This window comes from Symphodus melops (assembly GCF_947650265.1).
Source record: "Symphodus melops genome assembly, chromosome: 12".
Lineage (NCBI taxonomy): Eukaryota > Metazoa > Chordata > Actinopteri > Labriformes > Labridae > Symphodus > Symphodus melops.
The window spans coordinates 12,190,476-12,206,145 of record NC_136702.1 but is presented as its reverse complement, the minus strand read 5'-3'; the positions used below and the strand labels follow the sequence as shown (position 1 = coordinate 12,206,145).

The following is a 15,670-nucleotide window of genomic DNA, read 5'->3' as shown; positions in this document are numbered from 1 at the left end:
TTATGAGAAAGTAACTCTCTGATGCAGTCTTCAAGGCGGGGTCTATTATTGCTCCATCCTCTAAATCGTAGCACCGTGATTTATCTCATCTACTTGTGTTCCTGTTCATTTTCTTTGCTCTCATTGCATACACTTCCAATCTTTATTTACGTTTTTAAATTTAAATACGTCTTCCCTTTAATCCAAATTCAGGGTTACATGTTCTGTTTATCCAACCTTTCAACATTTTTATTCCAGTCTTCCCAGTCGTGGGGGTTGGATTAAAGAGGCGTTCCCCAAAAACATACATAAAATATAAACTAGGTTAGAATTAATTTGTAAAAGGACTGTTGACATCCTGTTTACAAGTTCCTAGTTGTACTGCTGTACCCCCTGTGGCTTAAAACCTGACAGTTTACACAATCCTGTTATTATCCAGACTGCCTCACATGGCTCTTATTTGCTTTGTTGTTTCACAATACACCTACATGTGGAGATTTTTTTCTCAATTATTGAATGCAAGTTTGGTTTGACAAACTAACTGTTGAAGGATTATCTTCTCTCTCGATGGATTTATTTTAATGTCATATCAGCAGGAAATTTAATCAAGTACAATATGTGCTCAAGACTTAATATGACAGAGACAATTATTACATTAAACATTTGTGCATTGACATTAAATCTACTCCAAAACATTGTGTCATGCACTTAAGATCAAACAATATTACTCGCAGGTTATCCAATTAAATAAAGCTAATGGTATGCGGTGTGAATTAAAAGTGTTCAAAGCTTATTTTAGAAGCAGACTGTTATTTACCGAGGGATCTGAATTGTATTCTAAACCACTGGCAAAAACACAAAAAAAATATTTTTAATAATTAAATGTAATCTTGTATTGTGTTCTGATTGTGATGGATGCTGGGAGAGGTGTGGACTGTTCTGTGACCAGCAGGGGTTGATGTTGTACTAAAGACACAACAACCACAAGCTGCTCTCTCTCTCTCTCTCTGGACTCCATTCACCACATGGTGAGTAGCAGTAGTTTGTTTACACAGAGTGCATATTGAAATCAACTTCAATTGCTCAAAGATGAGTCAGTCTCACATGTCAGCTAGAAAAATGTTTAGGGCTTGTGCCTGCCTGATGAGCTGGGGCATTTGTGCATTAGCCTGATATTCAAGTCTACCCTTTCATTTGATGGTTTTAGAGCTAGTGCTAAAAACCTAAAATGTTGGTAGAGATTCACTGTCTTGAGGGGTACATGTTGCTCTCGAAATATAATTTTAGTATTCAGCCTTATTAGTCCATTTAGCAACTTTGAAACTACTGCCTCATTTATTTCAAAGACAAATAGTTAAATTCCAGTTTGGACACATTTTAATTTCCTGTTTGGGTATTTAAGTGTATATAGGTCACCAGTATTATAGGCTTGATATGTGACCTCAGACCATCTTTATTAAAGAGGTTTTGGTTTATCAACTATTGCATTGGAGCTTTTATACTCTTCAAAGTATCTTTTGAAACCTCTTGACACTGGCCCGTCAATAGGTTTTCATGAGGTGGAGGCTGAGAATAAAAATGATGTGGAAAGTTATTGTGTTCTTTATTTAAATGGGTAAAGGTATTTAAGGACTGACACGAGCCAACATTTAAAAAAATGCAACTTCCTTTAATATGTTCAAGGTGAATTCACTCTAAACATATTTACACAAAATTCAAACATTAACACATTTATAATGGCTGATGTTTAAATTAAACTCAAGAATGGACAGCTAAGTGCATTTTAATGACATTGCTTCACAGCCGATCTCAGGATACATTTCCTTGTCACTTACACAAGCAAAGAGACGTGTGATGATCACCTCAAGAAAGACGATCTATGCAGAAATCAATCAAACCAATCAGAAATACTTCCAGTCTGAGCTTTGGAAAGAGGAGGAGGTTTTCAATAGCGACCTGTGAAACAAAACAGTCACTGTTCAACACATCGTAATCTGATGAGCACCTTCGTTATTAAACTATTTGTATTTGGTGAAAAGCACTTACGGGGAGAGTAAGACCGTGATCTGGAGCGAGACCTGTAAGCCCCTCTGTAGTACGGAGATGGAGAGCGCCTTCTGAAACAAGACAACAAGGACAGTTTAAAACGTGAACAGTTTAGAGCCATATATCAGTGTAAATCTGCAGCATTAATGCTACAACACTGACACACACACCTGTATGATCTGTAGTACTCCCTGTCGTCATAGCGATCATAACCTTCTCTGTCGTATCCGCGGTCATATCCTCGGTCGTAGTCCCGTGAATTACGCCGAGGAACACTTGAACCACCTCCACCACTATGCGGGAAAAAAACATTAGTTATATGAATCATTTTTTCTATAATTATGTCACCTATTAGAATCATTTTGATATGTTGTCGCAGAGCTGCTACATATTTAACGTACTTTCAAGTCTCTCATTAGTGTTCTTCCTGAGCAGAACTTTCAAGCAAACAACGGACATGAGCATTCATATTGTCACACCAAAAGGTAGGCCAATAAATAGAATCCAATCACAGTCAAAATAAATTAATTGATAAATAGGGTCCATTTCAGCCCAAAAAAAATAATACAACTCTAAAGCAACTCACTTCCCCTCTTTCCTCTCTTTAGCTTTTGCAAGATGCTGAGTGAGTTTGAAGTAAAAGGTTTCAAACAAAGCAACAAAACATCTCAGGGTCCAAGGACATCTCTTCAATTACCTAACAGTTATTCTTCGACAGCTAACTTTGCCCAAGGCCAAAATATCCAATAATGCACTAATAGTCACAGGTGGTAGTTATGATCTTGACCTAAACCTTGCTTTCAAAATGAATCCCATTAGCCCTTGAGCATTTCTTTTTTACAATTCATCTCAAAGACAGCGGCCTGTTGACCACTCTGAGTTTCAAGCACTCTTCTTTGAAACCTCACATAAAAACTGAACTCAGAAAGCCCATCAGAACATGACCTTACTATGTTGGCCAACCCATGTAGATTCCAGGGGTTGGTGTGTGAGGTCTCTTTGGGATGGAGAAGTCCACCCTGATCCTACGACCGTCCAGCTCCATCCCATTGGCTCGTTCCTTTGCCTGAAAGTGAATAAACATAAATTACTGATTAGACTTAAAAATTAAACAAAACTGACTGTTGGCCTTCGTCAAGCCATCCTCTCATACCTCCTTAGTATCTTCTTCATTCTCAAAGTAAACCGCCTCGACTGCTGGTCATACACGATAGAAACATCTGCCAGAGGGCCGTACTTCGAAAAGACGTCCCTCAGATCCCTCTCTGTGGTGTACAAGCTTAGGCCGAACACTCCCAGGCAGCAGTTTGGATCAGGATTAGCCTGCAATGTTTCAGTGAATGTGGTTGTTATGATCGTGTACTGCTCAAGATGTATTCTTTCTTTCATGCTTGAAAAACCTGGATTATGGTATTGATTTTTTGTCAAATACAGTATAACAACATTTTTGTTCAAAAAATTTCCAATGAGCACTTACGCGGTTGCCGATGTGCCTGCGGCGGTTTGACATTGGTGAGCGGCTGTGGCTCCTGCGATGGCGCTCTCCACTGTAGGACCTGCTGTGAGATCTGTGGCGATAGGACCTTGAGTGGGAGCGAGAATGGCTGTAGTGTCTGCGTGAGCCATGGCGGGAATGAGACCTAAAAGAGAGAGAAAAAAAATACTCTGACTACCACTGCTTTAACGGACACTAACGTGTTTTAACAATGTAACTTTCAACTAAATTTTAACTCACCTAGACTTTGACTGAGAACGAGATCGCGATTTGGAGCGGGAGTGGCGAGATCCTTCATTTGAATGTGCATGGGAGCGAGCCGGGGAGCGGCTTGCCGACTTCCCTGAGCCCCGTGGACTCATGCTCCTGGATCCAGAGCGAGAGTCCTGGACGAACCACACACACACCAATTCATAAATTAATTTATGTAGTAATGATTAAAGATTATCCTGTGAAGAGTAGAGAAAAAACAAAACAAAAAATAAAACAGAATTTAGGATTGTGATAAGGAATGCATTTTAATTATGTTTGTTCATAGAAATAGTAATGAATATCATAACATGTTTAAACAATTAAACAATTTTTGTAAAAAATGTGTTGATTTTAACTTAAATTTTGTGTTGTATGTAAAAAAAAACATGCACGCATTGACAAACAGAGCAGAAAATTACTTAGCACTGTGACCTGATCCAGGTCACTTCCTTCCTTAACTTCATATTATTCTTCTTTCTTCAATTGTCTTACATCTTCTTACTTCACCCATCTCACACACAGCCCACACTTCTTCCCTCCTCATGTTTTAGCATGCAACCTACAATGAGCTTCACATCTGAGCTTCATATTATTGAAAATAAAGTGGATGTGAGACTTCTTCCGCATTGTCTTCGTCCAACCTTAACCTTTATGGAAAAGAAAAGGATGAAGAATATATGACTGCAATTAAAACTGCACCCTCATTCAATTTCAAGAGAAGTTATTAAAATCTACTGACATGCATGGGAATGTTTAAAGCCTTGCTAAACACATTTTAAATATTAGCTCTATGAGTATTTCACATTCAGTGGTTCAGACTCACTGCAATGTTCTCACGGCCACCAAGAGTTTGACCAGTATCAGGTCGAAACATGAATTAACAGTAGCTGTGGCTGCACCAAAAAACAAAATAGATTATGTACAAAAACACATTGCTTTGCCCTGCAATGCATTCTTCAGTCAAACTTTCTTTTTTAGGTAGCCTTAAGAGGCTGTACGGTATATCCAACCACTGAATGTAAAACAGCCTCCTCCCTCCCCTTAGCAGAGCTTTATTTTATTAAACAAATCTCAGTTTAAGATTGACCTTATGATCTCAAGATGCTGCTGCAACTCATTTGCTCAAACTTGTCTCAACAGTAACTGCCCATTTTTCCCAGCAGCGCTGGTTCTGAAGGTAAATTTCCCCCCCCATTCAAATCTCCCATTGATTTATCAATATCAACAAATCCTTATTTCAAGTGATTGAAGCCTCACGCCAACAATACTTGTGACTGTAGTCCATTTAATTCTGCGCCAAAACAGCATTAAAAATTGAGACTGAGGCAAAGGTACAGTGCAGTTAAGGAACTACTAATTCCACAATCCATTTCGGGTGACAGCTTAATCTCTTTATAGTTTCTGCTGTGAATACAATTGTTGCACTACGTTGTAGTTTGTGTTCTGGATATAAATTACACTCACTGCTGCGTGAAGACATAATGAGTACATTCAGTGTTACAGTCAGTAGTCACTCGGCCTATACTGTTGCTGAAAGGACAACTATGTCTAAAGATGTACTTTATCCTATGTGAAGTTGTTTCGCTGAGCACAACAACACGACACAATGCCGCTAGACCTTCCTGACCAAAAACATTACCAAAAATGCACATATGAACAGGCACTAAACTAGTACTTAAAATCCCCACAAAGGGACTCAGGAAACTTCCTGCAGATTGACTTCGCCGTTTAGAAAGTCATGTATAGCAAATGTCACTTTCGCAAGTAGGAGTTCAATGTGTGCAAGTTAATGCAAATGAGTGAGCAGAAATGTTGAGGCCGTAAATTCAATTATTGTCCCATGGGGCTAATAAGGTAGATATATCAATTACAATTCGCCATGTACAGGATAAACATTTAATACAATATGTATTTATTTATAGAGTAAACTGGCTGATTGGCTAAAGTTAGCGTCGCCTTGGTAACCGTATCTGCACATATATACAGAGGCCTGCGGCCGAGCTAACGTTAGCTGACACTGATGAGCTAACGTAAAGTCTGGACAGCAAGCGACACGATACGTTGTCGTAAATCACCCGAAGCCCATTTTAATGAGCAAGAAAAAGCAGATTGGTTAAAATGATAAGGGTGAAGGTTAAAGGAAAAAAACGTGTAATATAGTTTCAGTTTGACTAGCTAAAATTAGCTAACTTCAATTAGCCAACTCGACGTGACGATTTCAGTATCATTCAGACGTAAACTTTTTAAACTGACGTACAATTGAAGAAGTAACAAGATTCATACATACCTGTCCGCCATATGCTCTTTCGTTATCGCTCATTGTTAACACTTGTGACTTTGTAACGACAAAGGTGTTTGAGCAGGAGTAGCAGACAGCTTGCTACAAACAACAGTATGGCTGTATGCTCTGTGGTGACCTCTGGAGGTCAGTTTCCTATCAGACCTGTTGGGGTGGACACAGACTCGGACCTTTACAGTCTGTGATTCGGATATTCACAGTATATGGTTCGGACCTTTATAGTCTATGTTTCGGTTCGGACCTTTACAGGCTATAGTTCGGATCTTTACAGTCTATGGTTCAGATCTTGACAGTTTCGGATCTTAATATTTACAATGTGGTTTGGACACGGACAAGGGAAGGCTCGGAGACTGTGAGATTATATGATCAAATCCCTACCATGACATGTTATCAACAGAACAGATGAAAACGTTTTTTAAAAATCCTTATATTTTACTTTAATGTTCAGTAAGCATTGTGTTTTGTTGTTTTAAATACTACACATCAGCCAATAACAGCAGGGTTTCAGAGGAGTTCTCGGATTAGACCACATGCACTGATAACCACACTGAATGGTCTGGTAGAGAAAGGTGTGGTGACTGGCTTTTTGAAATACAAAAAGAAACATTTAAATTAAGAGTAGCCGATAGTTTTAAGATTAGTCTAGATTTTGACGATAATGGAGTGTCTGATATTAAAAAGCAAGAAGAAGCTCAAGTCTCGTAACGCCAGCCAAAGTGCTAACTTATTATTTATCCTACAGCAGGTCTTTATTATTTATTTGTCCTGACATTTATAATAATAATATTATTAATAGTAATACATGTTATTTATCTGCGCCTTCCATGACACTCAAGGTCACTTTACAGAAGAATAAAAACAACATCATAAAACACGAACAGAATCAACAACATCAAAACAAAGCAAAAGCAGTGAGGAATGTGGGGTCATATTAAGAGTACAAGACTGTGGACATCATTTTTGTTCGGAGTTAAGAACTAATCCCACAATCCACAGTGAGTAATATCACTTCATCTCTTTATAGTTTCTGCTGTTCATACGTAAATGTTACACACCGTTGTAGTTCGTGTTCAGTTACACTCACTGCTGCATTAAGACATAATGAGTACATTTAGTGTTACAGTCAGTTGTTACTCGGCATCTATACTGTTGCTGAAAGGACAACTATGTCTAAAGATGTACTTTATCCTATGTGAAGTTGTTTCGCTGAGCACAAAACGACAAAATGCAGCTAGACCTTCCTGACCTGACTAATCTAAAAAGGTGAGTTTTGAGCTGAGATAACATACACTTTACATACTGTACTTATAAAGGTAAGTGCAGTGGTGGGTTATCGCCAAGTTAATGTGTATCCGTTTTGTGGATGGTTTTAATTAATGCTAAATCATTCCACATGAGTAAATGCAAGTAGAGGAATCAGTAGCTTTCACTCAGAGGTGAACAGAAAATACTGACCCGCCCTAAAGAGCTATTCAAAAGGTCATTGAAAAGCAGAGAGATTTTTGAAACAGACAATGACCGTTACTGTTGCATTTCTTTTATTTAAAAAGCAAAGGAGGCAGAAGATAGAACAGACTGATTCATAGATTGGATGCAGTGATATAAGTGGCAGCTGCTTAGACATAACATGTATCACAGAGCTGAATTGGAAAAATGCTGCTCTGTTATTCTTGTCCCTTTATTTCCCTTAGGTCAACTTGATCATTAATTAGTAGAATGTAATCAGAACAAAATAAACACCATGCAATGCTACAAACTAGAATTTCTGCTGACTCAAACAATAGTAAAGGAAAATTAAATTGTTATAAAGTAATGCTGCAACATACTCAAGACCAGAAGTTATGATACACCATTTCCCAAATGTGACAGATAAAAATATAGGCTCCTGTTACTCGCTGGCACCTACAGTGAGGAGAAAAACAAATGTATAATCAGTCCATGTTAATGTAATAAATATTTCTTACTGTCTGTAATGTGTAAGGTCACCTACCACAGCTGTATAGAACATTGATCTTATGAAGATCTAGCATGCTGGGTCCATCTCTTTGACCAATGGGGATATAAGGATCTGGTTTGGGAATGATTGTTGGTCCACCATCTTCAGAGAAGGCATATCTGGATGAAAGATAAAGTATAAGGTACTTTCAAACCACCAGAAAAATCCTGCAAACACTGTATTTGTATTGCCTCAGAGAGCGGCTCACCTTCCATAATGCATGACAGAGTTGTAGTCATATGGACTATTGAGGTTGTTTGTCAGCTGTTTTCTGAAGTTATGCATTTGGTCTGTCAAATGTTAAAGGACATTAAAAACTCATTTTGTGAGATGTGAAGTCATCAGTTACAGAAAGGCTTTCTGAAAGCATCACTGAACCATACCTGGTATGATGTTTTTCCATATAATAGACACATAGCGATCTCTGTCAGAACGAGACTGCTCATGTACAAAGCCAAGTGCATGCATAAACTCATGGGCGGCCACTCCTGACCACATGCAACCAGGGCTCTGCAGGGACAGGGTCTGGCTTCCTCCAGTCTGTCCCAGAAACGACCAGCAGCTTTGAGTGCAGAACAAAAGAAACACTTGTCATCATTGCTGCAATGCTACATCACCACACAAGAACCCTACATGCACTACATCCTAACATGTGATAGAAATACATACCCATATCGAGGCTGAATATCAAGGAAGCTGGCTTCATGAGTGCGTGGAATAAATTTAATACATGTTGCAGAGGAAATGTCCTGCATCCCTGATTCTATGGTGATTCTGTCCATGTTATCTGCAGTAAAAAAAATAAACCTTGAGCTATTATAACATATTTGAGCCCCCCCCCCCCCCCCCACTCATTTTAATGTGTGGATTGAATCATACCATATAGTGGGGACATAATGAAGGGTACATAAACAAATCCATCTATGGCTTTAGGCCACAGACAGGCATTTCCAGGGCAGGATATGGCACTCCGTATGTGCGAGCTGGCAATGTCTCCTTCTCTCAAAGTCAATCCTCGTGGAGCTCGGAACTCTGATGAGAAAAAAAAATCATTTAACCAGCAACAATGGAAAACAGTAAAATTCATCAAATGTAAAGTTTTCTTACTCCTGTTGACTTCCAGGATTTGATCCATTGCATTCATTTCATCACGGTCCTTAACCTCATCTGGACACAGAAACAAAGACCGATTTCATTTTCAGTATTATCAGCATTAGAGTAATCAATAATAGCAGCTGGAATATTATTTGAATGCCGCCTGAAGCCTGTAAGTGTTGATCATTCTCTTTGAAAAAAAAACGCCATCATGCGGGTGCAGGACAATTCAAAAACAGCAGAAAGAAAAAGAGGAAGCTCGGCCTGCACACGTGCATAACACTGCAAATCCTACAACATTTCAACCATATGGTCGTCTCCAGGATCTGGCCCCAATTTTTCAAAAAATGTCGCCTGAAGAAGACCCTATGGTGAAACGCTTCGCAATTCAACAAAGGTTTTTATGGCAGTGAGCAGGTGTGCAGGCAGAAGTATTTCCTTTAGCCCACCTGAGTATTTCCTTTTGAGTCTCACTTTTCCCTCGTGAAGTCCAGTTGAATTCTGTAAAATGAAAGTGCATCATTATTCAAGTTTTGGCTTACAAGCATGACAACCTATAAAGGCCAATTTGATCAAAATAGTATCTTTTGATACTGACTTTAACAGGTAAACTGTAGGCCTGGCTCAAGAAGCCCAACAAGACGCACAAAAGGATCGTAGTCGAATGCATTGTTGTGTTTTCAGACTTCCAGTTCCAGTCCAGTGCAACAGCTAACTAAACTCCTTCCAGGCACTGGATCTATATACCCTCTTCTCCTCCTCTTTTCTGTACCAATTTGGCACATACTCTGTGATGAAACATGATTAAGACCCCTAATCATCCAGGGTATGTAATTCACCCAGGCGCACAGCTGATCCCCAACAGGTGGTCCTGATGCTGACCTTCACTTTGGCACTGTACTTAGCACACATGTGAGTCAGCACTTCCACAAATGACACACGAACAGGTGTTTGCAGTTGAATGAACTACACCTCAGCAGTTGCTGTTCAGCCAGTCCAAGAACAGGCAATTTGTGTCTGACCGTACTGGAAACCAGTGATTTTGTGATAAACTATCAGAAGATTACTGTCCTCACAGAGATCATTTTGTCACATCAGTAAATATTTTCTGGATAAAAAAAAACATCCCTCTATGCACATGATTTCTATCTCTTATCAAGGGAACAATTTGAAGTGCAAAGGCTGAAGAAAAAGTCCCATCAGTAAGCAGTTTATGGAATCGTGCAGCTGAGGCTATACTGCAAGATCATCAGTACTATGAAATGTCTGTATCTCAACAGTGCATAGATGTATTTCTGGCTTCATATATACGAAACTGGCCCTTTATTGAAAGTGTTCATTTTGTCTTTGTCTATCTGTCACATTTTCCATACTTTTAATATTAACCATATTTTTACACTTATTTCAGTGTTTCCTTCAATTCTTTAAAAAAACTTGTTTGTACATATAGTAGCATGCATGCATGCATGATTACATTATCTTCACAACAGTCTTCTCTTACTGATTAATGAGGAGCCTTATGAAGAATAGGGATAAATAAATGACTACTTTCACCAGGCCATCTTATGTTATGCAATTAATAGAACAAACCTACTCACTTTCTCAACATCACCAAAACAGACGCATTGAAAAACATAAAGCTGAAATCAATGTTTATTTTTTTTTTTTTTTTGCATAGTATAACATATTTTTATTCAAGAGCTTTCAGAACATTCCTGTTTGACTTCAGTTCACGTTGGTTAGTTATCATCCATGTCACCTACAGAGAGAAGCAGACGGGTATCAAACATATGACAATGAATGATGGGTCTAATTTGAGGTTAGGTTAGTGTTGACCTGTTTTCTTATAGAGTTACAAGCGCTACATATTTCCTCAAACCACGTTCAGTACCAACCACAGTTATAGAGCTTGTTGATTTTCAGCTTGTCAATGTGGCTGAGACTTGTAGTCTGTCCCAGCTTTATGTCCTTGGTGTTGCTGTTCTTAGGAAGGATAGTTGGCTCCCCATCCTGAGAGTAGGTATACCTAAACATATGCATAAAATGTGTTACATTATAATACATCCAACACTACATACAAACATACAACCACTATACAGTATACTGAGCAATTGACATCAAATGAATGCTTACATCCCGTAGTGCATGATCGAACCATAGTCATACGGAAGATCCAGATTGTCAGTCCTGAATTTCTCAAAGTTCCTCAACCGGTCTGTAAAAAGAAAATAAAAAAAAGAAATCATGAGTGTTTTTTTATTTTGTTTTGTATTTTACAAATGTGTTGTGTAAACTGAAAAATACAATTAATTCCACATATTATTTGAATTAAACCTTGTGGATATCTCATTACCAAATCCTATCTCCCTTCCCGCCTCTTTAAAATTACCCCTCCAAATGTTTGGCCACATGACAGTGACATAGTTGTCTCGGTCGAAGCGAGACTGCTCATGCACAAAGCCCAGGGCGTGCATGAATTCATGGGAGACCACTCCGACCTGCAGGCAGTCAGGGCTCTGAAGGGACATAGTCTGTCTTCCACCACGCACACCAAGGTAGGACCAGCAACTAAATGTATTGATAATTGAAGGTTTATTCATTTAAATGCACCAAACTATTGCTATACAACTCTGTGTTTCACAACACTTCCACACAAGAAGACATTTTTACAGGATTTTTTTTTTAAAAGACTGCCACATAATGGTTTCAAATTTAGTCTCACCCAGACTTTGGTTGGATGTCAACGTAGTCTTGCTGGTGAGTCCGAGGAACAAAGCGCACACAGGTACCTTTCTCTATATTTTCCATCCCTTTCTTTATAATCTTTGCATCCATTTCAGCTGGCATTTGGAAAAGGAGAGAAGAAGAGCATTTTTAAATCCACACATAGCCTCCAAAGTTTGCAAATCTGAAGATGACAAGTTTATCAGACTGTAGCAGATTTATTTACACAAAAAAAAAAAAACATACTGTATTCAGATGAGAGCCTATACGCAATATAGACATGTCCATCCACTGACTTATTCCAGAGGCAGCTACGAGCGAAACAGACTTTGGAGCGTCTTCCTGAAGAGACAGCGATGTCTCCTTCTCTGAGGCTGGTAGTGCTGTCTATGATTCGGGAAGCTGAGACAGAAGTCCAGGGAAATCATTCGAACAAGGCAAACAGTAGCATTGTTTAAACAGAAGGAACATTTCAGGTAAATTGTGTGCAACTTACAATGCAACTCATTAGCTTTGATGATTTCATCCATTGCTGTCCTCTCACCATGCTCTCCACGCTCTAAAAGAGAAGATATTTTTGTTAATGTGTGCAATATTGCAGCATTTAGAATTACATTTAGAAAAATCCTGCTGTATTTACCTTTAAAGCCAACGGGACCCCATTTTGGACTGAAGAAAAATTTCTGCAGAAAAAACAATGCACAATATATTGGCAATTATGTTGCAACCTTTTGGATATACTGAGCAAAGGTTTAACTCCAATCAATGAGAATCAATGGAAATTTACCTGAGGATGTATGGAGGAGAGAGAGGTGGAGACAAAGCACAAGAGGATAATCCACTTCATTGTAGCCAGTCAGAGTACTTCTACAGTATTGCCATTTTACCTGCACTAACTCCTAGCTTTATATGTGTTCCTAATCACTGTGCTAAAATAATATCCATGATTTTCTCAAGTAAATTGGTAGTTTAGTGTTATTTGTTTGCGAGTGAGTTTAATCCCTAAATTAGTTAGAGAAAAGTAAGATAATGTATGGTCTCACTTTGTATAATAACAGCCCCTCCTCAATGACTAGTTTTAAAGTCAATGGTTTAATGTTTGGCACAGGCTTGTGGCAATTTTAGGCTTTAAACACTGTGTGCCTTTACCAAGAGTGCTGTTTTCTTTCTACTGTGCTAAAGATTAACAACAGTAGACGTGCTATGTTAACGTCTGAAATCAGATGATCAGCAGTTTGCGCAAAACCCATACAATAATAACATATGTTCACGAGTACGATCTGGAAAGAAAGACAAAATATTCTGACGCCCGAACAGGGACTTGAACCCTGGACCCTCAGATTAAAAGTCTGATGCTCTACCGACTGAGCTATCCGGGCTCTGACACATACACCGGAAGTGCCCTTTATAAACTTCCGCCAAGAGCAAAATCTGACACGAGTTCGAATCTCGTTTGGCCGCGTTCGACAAATTCAGCAGCACAATTTTGTCTTAAATCAACAACATATCATGACTGCAACTCATAGCCAAACCACTAAACAACCCGAAAATTCTTCGGTAAGTTTAAGTCGATGTTTCGCGTTAGCTTGCTGTTCTGTTTGCTTAGCCACCAAAATTGTGAAATTTTGATTTGTGCGGTTTACTACGGATTAAACACAAGTAACACAACACTCTAACACATTAATGTAAAGAACATACATAGGCAAATTAAGAGTGTAATTTATGCAGCGTTATTTAGAAAACAAATGTAAAATGTGTGGGCCAGGTGTTGACTGTTCTTCCTCTCATTAATGAAAGACGCAGATCAGAGAACTTCGGCATGCGATCCAAGAAAACACTCTGAAACTGGAAAAGGTGCAGCAGCAAAGACTAAGTGCAAAAGAGGAGATAATTCGATGGTAATGTACCATAGGTAATGATTTACTTACCCCTGTTCAACGCATTAACTTACGAGTTCGTGTCCACCTGCGTCCTGTCGTGGCGTCACGTTTCCCATACGTAATTAAGCGATCATCGATTGGCCCATCGACCACGATAAACAAATGAGCCTAAAAAAAAAAAGAAGGCCTTAAAAATTTAGAAATAAAAATAAATCTGATACTATGATTAACTGAACAACATTGAATGTGGTTTATTATTTTGATTTCTTCGTCATATATTGGGATGTTTATATTTTTCAATAAAACGAATCTAATCAACAGTAATTTGAAGATGAGAGAAGGCACGTTGTCTGACGAAACTTTGATTAAACAGATAGCATGCTGTTGCTGAGGCTAAGGCCTTCTATTATGTTGGAATTAATAAGTTAAGAATCAAAACAAGTCGGTGTACTTGAATTTGTCAACATTTAACGTTTTTTGAGCCCATTTCAAAAGTCTTACGCAAGTTAAAGTTTTACAACATGGTATTTTGACTTAATTGAAAATCTAAATCATGATGCAACAAAGCACTTAACCTGGCCCTGGCTCACATAAATGGAGAAAGTTAATCATTATTTGTGAATAATGTAATTTTTAGCGATTTTATCCCAGTTTTCTATTGTGAAAATTTGGGCAATTTTGGGTAATTTACTTAGTTTGTAAGGTTGCACACTCCTTGATTTGCTTTTAGTTGTTCAGTTAAAGTTGTTCTCATAAGTGTTTTTTCTTCCTTTCAGGGACAAAGAAAGTGAGCGGAGGGTGCAATTGGTGATTCAAAACAGTGGAGTTGTTGATATGTTGCAGCAGCTGGGTAATCTGCTGCAAGAGGAGTGTCACCTCTCTGAACAACTGATCGGTCAAGACTCTGCAGACAGGTAATGTGTTGTGTCACTTGCATAACAAGATAGAATCACCATGCTTACAACCAATGTTTCTTTTTCCACGATGACTTCACTTTCAGAAATGAAAAGAACGATTTACAACAGAAGAGTGAACAAGTCAGGAACAAGGCCACAAGGCTCGCTGCTCAGATCACAGAGGTGAAGCAGTGTCTGGCAGAGGCTAAAGCTCGTCATGCGTCAGGTAAGGAAAGTCTTAAGATATTCACTATACGGACACATCTTTATTTAAACACAATTATGTGCCATAATCTGTTTTATCTCTCAACAGCTCAAGCTTTGATCCATGCACAATCTAAGAGAAACATGAGAGCTCAAAGAAAACCCAAGTGAATCCAAAACTTCAAGTTTTTTTTTTTCAAGAACACAGAAAAATGTTTTTTTATTTTTTATTTTATTTGAATTGTGCTACATACCTCATAGTATTTACAATGTATATTGGTGTACCTAATAAATGTTTGATTTTATCATTTTTTGTGTGTGTGTGTCGAAATCTGCAATCTTATAAACACCTTTGATTTAGTTGATATCAGGCGTGACAGGAATCCAGTCAATTTAGGTATACCTAAAGAAGACAGAACCAGACGAGTAGGATTTATTATCTTCTTGAAATGATGGGAATTCAGCCAGAGTAATCTTAAACGAGGAATTGATTTAAGACTGACCAGTTTATTAGGGACTTCTTAACTGACACTGGCACAGCTTTGTTGGTTTTGGATGCCTTTAAAATGTTCACATAGTGGGCATCATCTTGAAAAAAACAAAACAACCAAAGGAACAAAAATGATCCCATAATTTAGATAACCCCATGGATAAATTGAATGAGCTGGTAAATGTCTTAGAAAATAAACAAAGGGGAAATGGATTAACTAAAGAATAAGTCGTATAAGAGTTGTTATAGAAATAGCAGAATCGATGGCTAAAGGGGATAATTTTACAAAACTGTACATGAGACTTCAAAGAAAT

At 38.3% G+C, this 15,670-nt stretch overlaps 3 protein-coding genes across 3 annotated transcripts; 1 reads left to right on the top strand and 2 right to left on the bottom strand.

Annotated features, from left to right (window-relative positions):
- Nucleotides 1–1,627: 1,627 nt before the first annotated feature.
- tra2b (transformer 2 beta homolog) lies at nt 1,628–6,270 on the bottom strand. The gene is given in 9 exon segments (XM_079356985.1): nt 1,628–1,935; nt 2,026–2,096; nt 2,196–2,318; nt 2,976–3,091; nt 3,179–3,213; nt 3,216–3,348; nt 3,503–3,665; nt 3,761–3,906; nt 6,060–6,270. Coding segments are annotated over 9 exon segments (831 nt in total). The 5' UTR covers nt 6,093–6,270; the 3' UTR covers nt 1,628–1,924.
- Nucleotides 6,271–7,612: 1,342 nt separating this feature from the next.
- On the bottom strand, nt 7,613–13,161 carry LOC306832953 (uncharacterized protein). Its single transcript, XM_079357975.1, has 16 exons — nt 12,674–13,161; nt 12,527–12,569; nt 12,383–12,445; nt 12,133–12,288; nt 11,885–12,002; nt 11,552–11,730; nt 11,296–11,377; nt 11,058–11,188; nt 9,761–9,873; nt 9,612–9,663; nt 8,947–9,234; nt 8,737–8,854; nt 8,451–8,629; nt 8,276–8,357; nt 8,062–8,186; nt 7,613–7,973 (listed from the first exon to the last, which is right to left on the bottom strand). The coding sequence occupies exons 1-16, from the start codon at nt 12,731–12,733 to the stop codon at nt 7,960–7,962; spliced, it is 1,803 nt and encodes a 600-aa protein (XP_079214101.1). The 5' UTR covers nt 12,734–13,161; the 3' UTR covers nt 7,613–7,959.
- A 136-nt stretch (nt 13,162–13,297) lies between these two features.
- Nucleotides 13,298–15,171, top strand: LOC306832368 (uncharacterized protein). Its single transcript, XM_079356986.1, has 5 exons — nt 13,298–13,443; nt 13,684–13,784; nt 14,543–14,680; nt 14,767–14,888; nt 14,976–15,171. The coding sequence occupies exons 1-5, from the start codon at nt 13,396–13,398 to the stop codon at nt 15,035–15,037; spliced, it is 471 nt and encodes a 156-aa protein (XP_079213112.1). The 5' UTR covers nt 13,298–13,395; the 3' UTR covers nt 15,038–15,171.
- The last annotated feature ends 499 nt before the right edge of the window (nt 15,172–15,670 follow it).

Bases quoted from the DNA above. Each gene is read 5' to 3' on its own strand.
- LOC306832368 (XM_079356986.1), top strand. From the start codon at position 13,396: ATGACTGCAACTCATAGCCAAACCACTAAACAACCCGAAAATTCTTCG. The intron at 13,444-13,683 runs GTAAGTTTAAGT...CATTAATGAAAG, and splicing joins AACAACCCGAAAATTCTTCG to ACGCAGATCAGAGAACTTCG. The intron at 14,681-14,766 runs GTAATGTGTTGT...CTTCACTTTCAG, and splicing joins GGTCAAGACTCTGCAGACAG to AAATGAAAAGAACGATTTAC.
- LOC306832953 (XM_079357975.1), bottom strand. From the start codon at position 12,733: ATGAAGTGGATTATCCTCTTGTGCTTTGTCTCCACCTCTCTCTCCTCC. The intron at 9,874-11,057 runs GTTGGTACTGAA...GAGTTTAGTTAG, and splicing joins CAACAAGCTCTATAACTGTG to CTGTTGCACTGGACTGGAAC. The intron at 9,664-9,760 runs GTCAGTATCAAA...TTCATTTTACAG, and splicing joins CCTACAGTTTACCTGTTAAA to AATTCAACTGGACTTCACGA.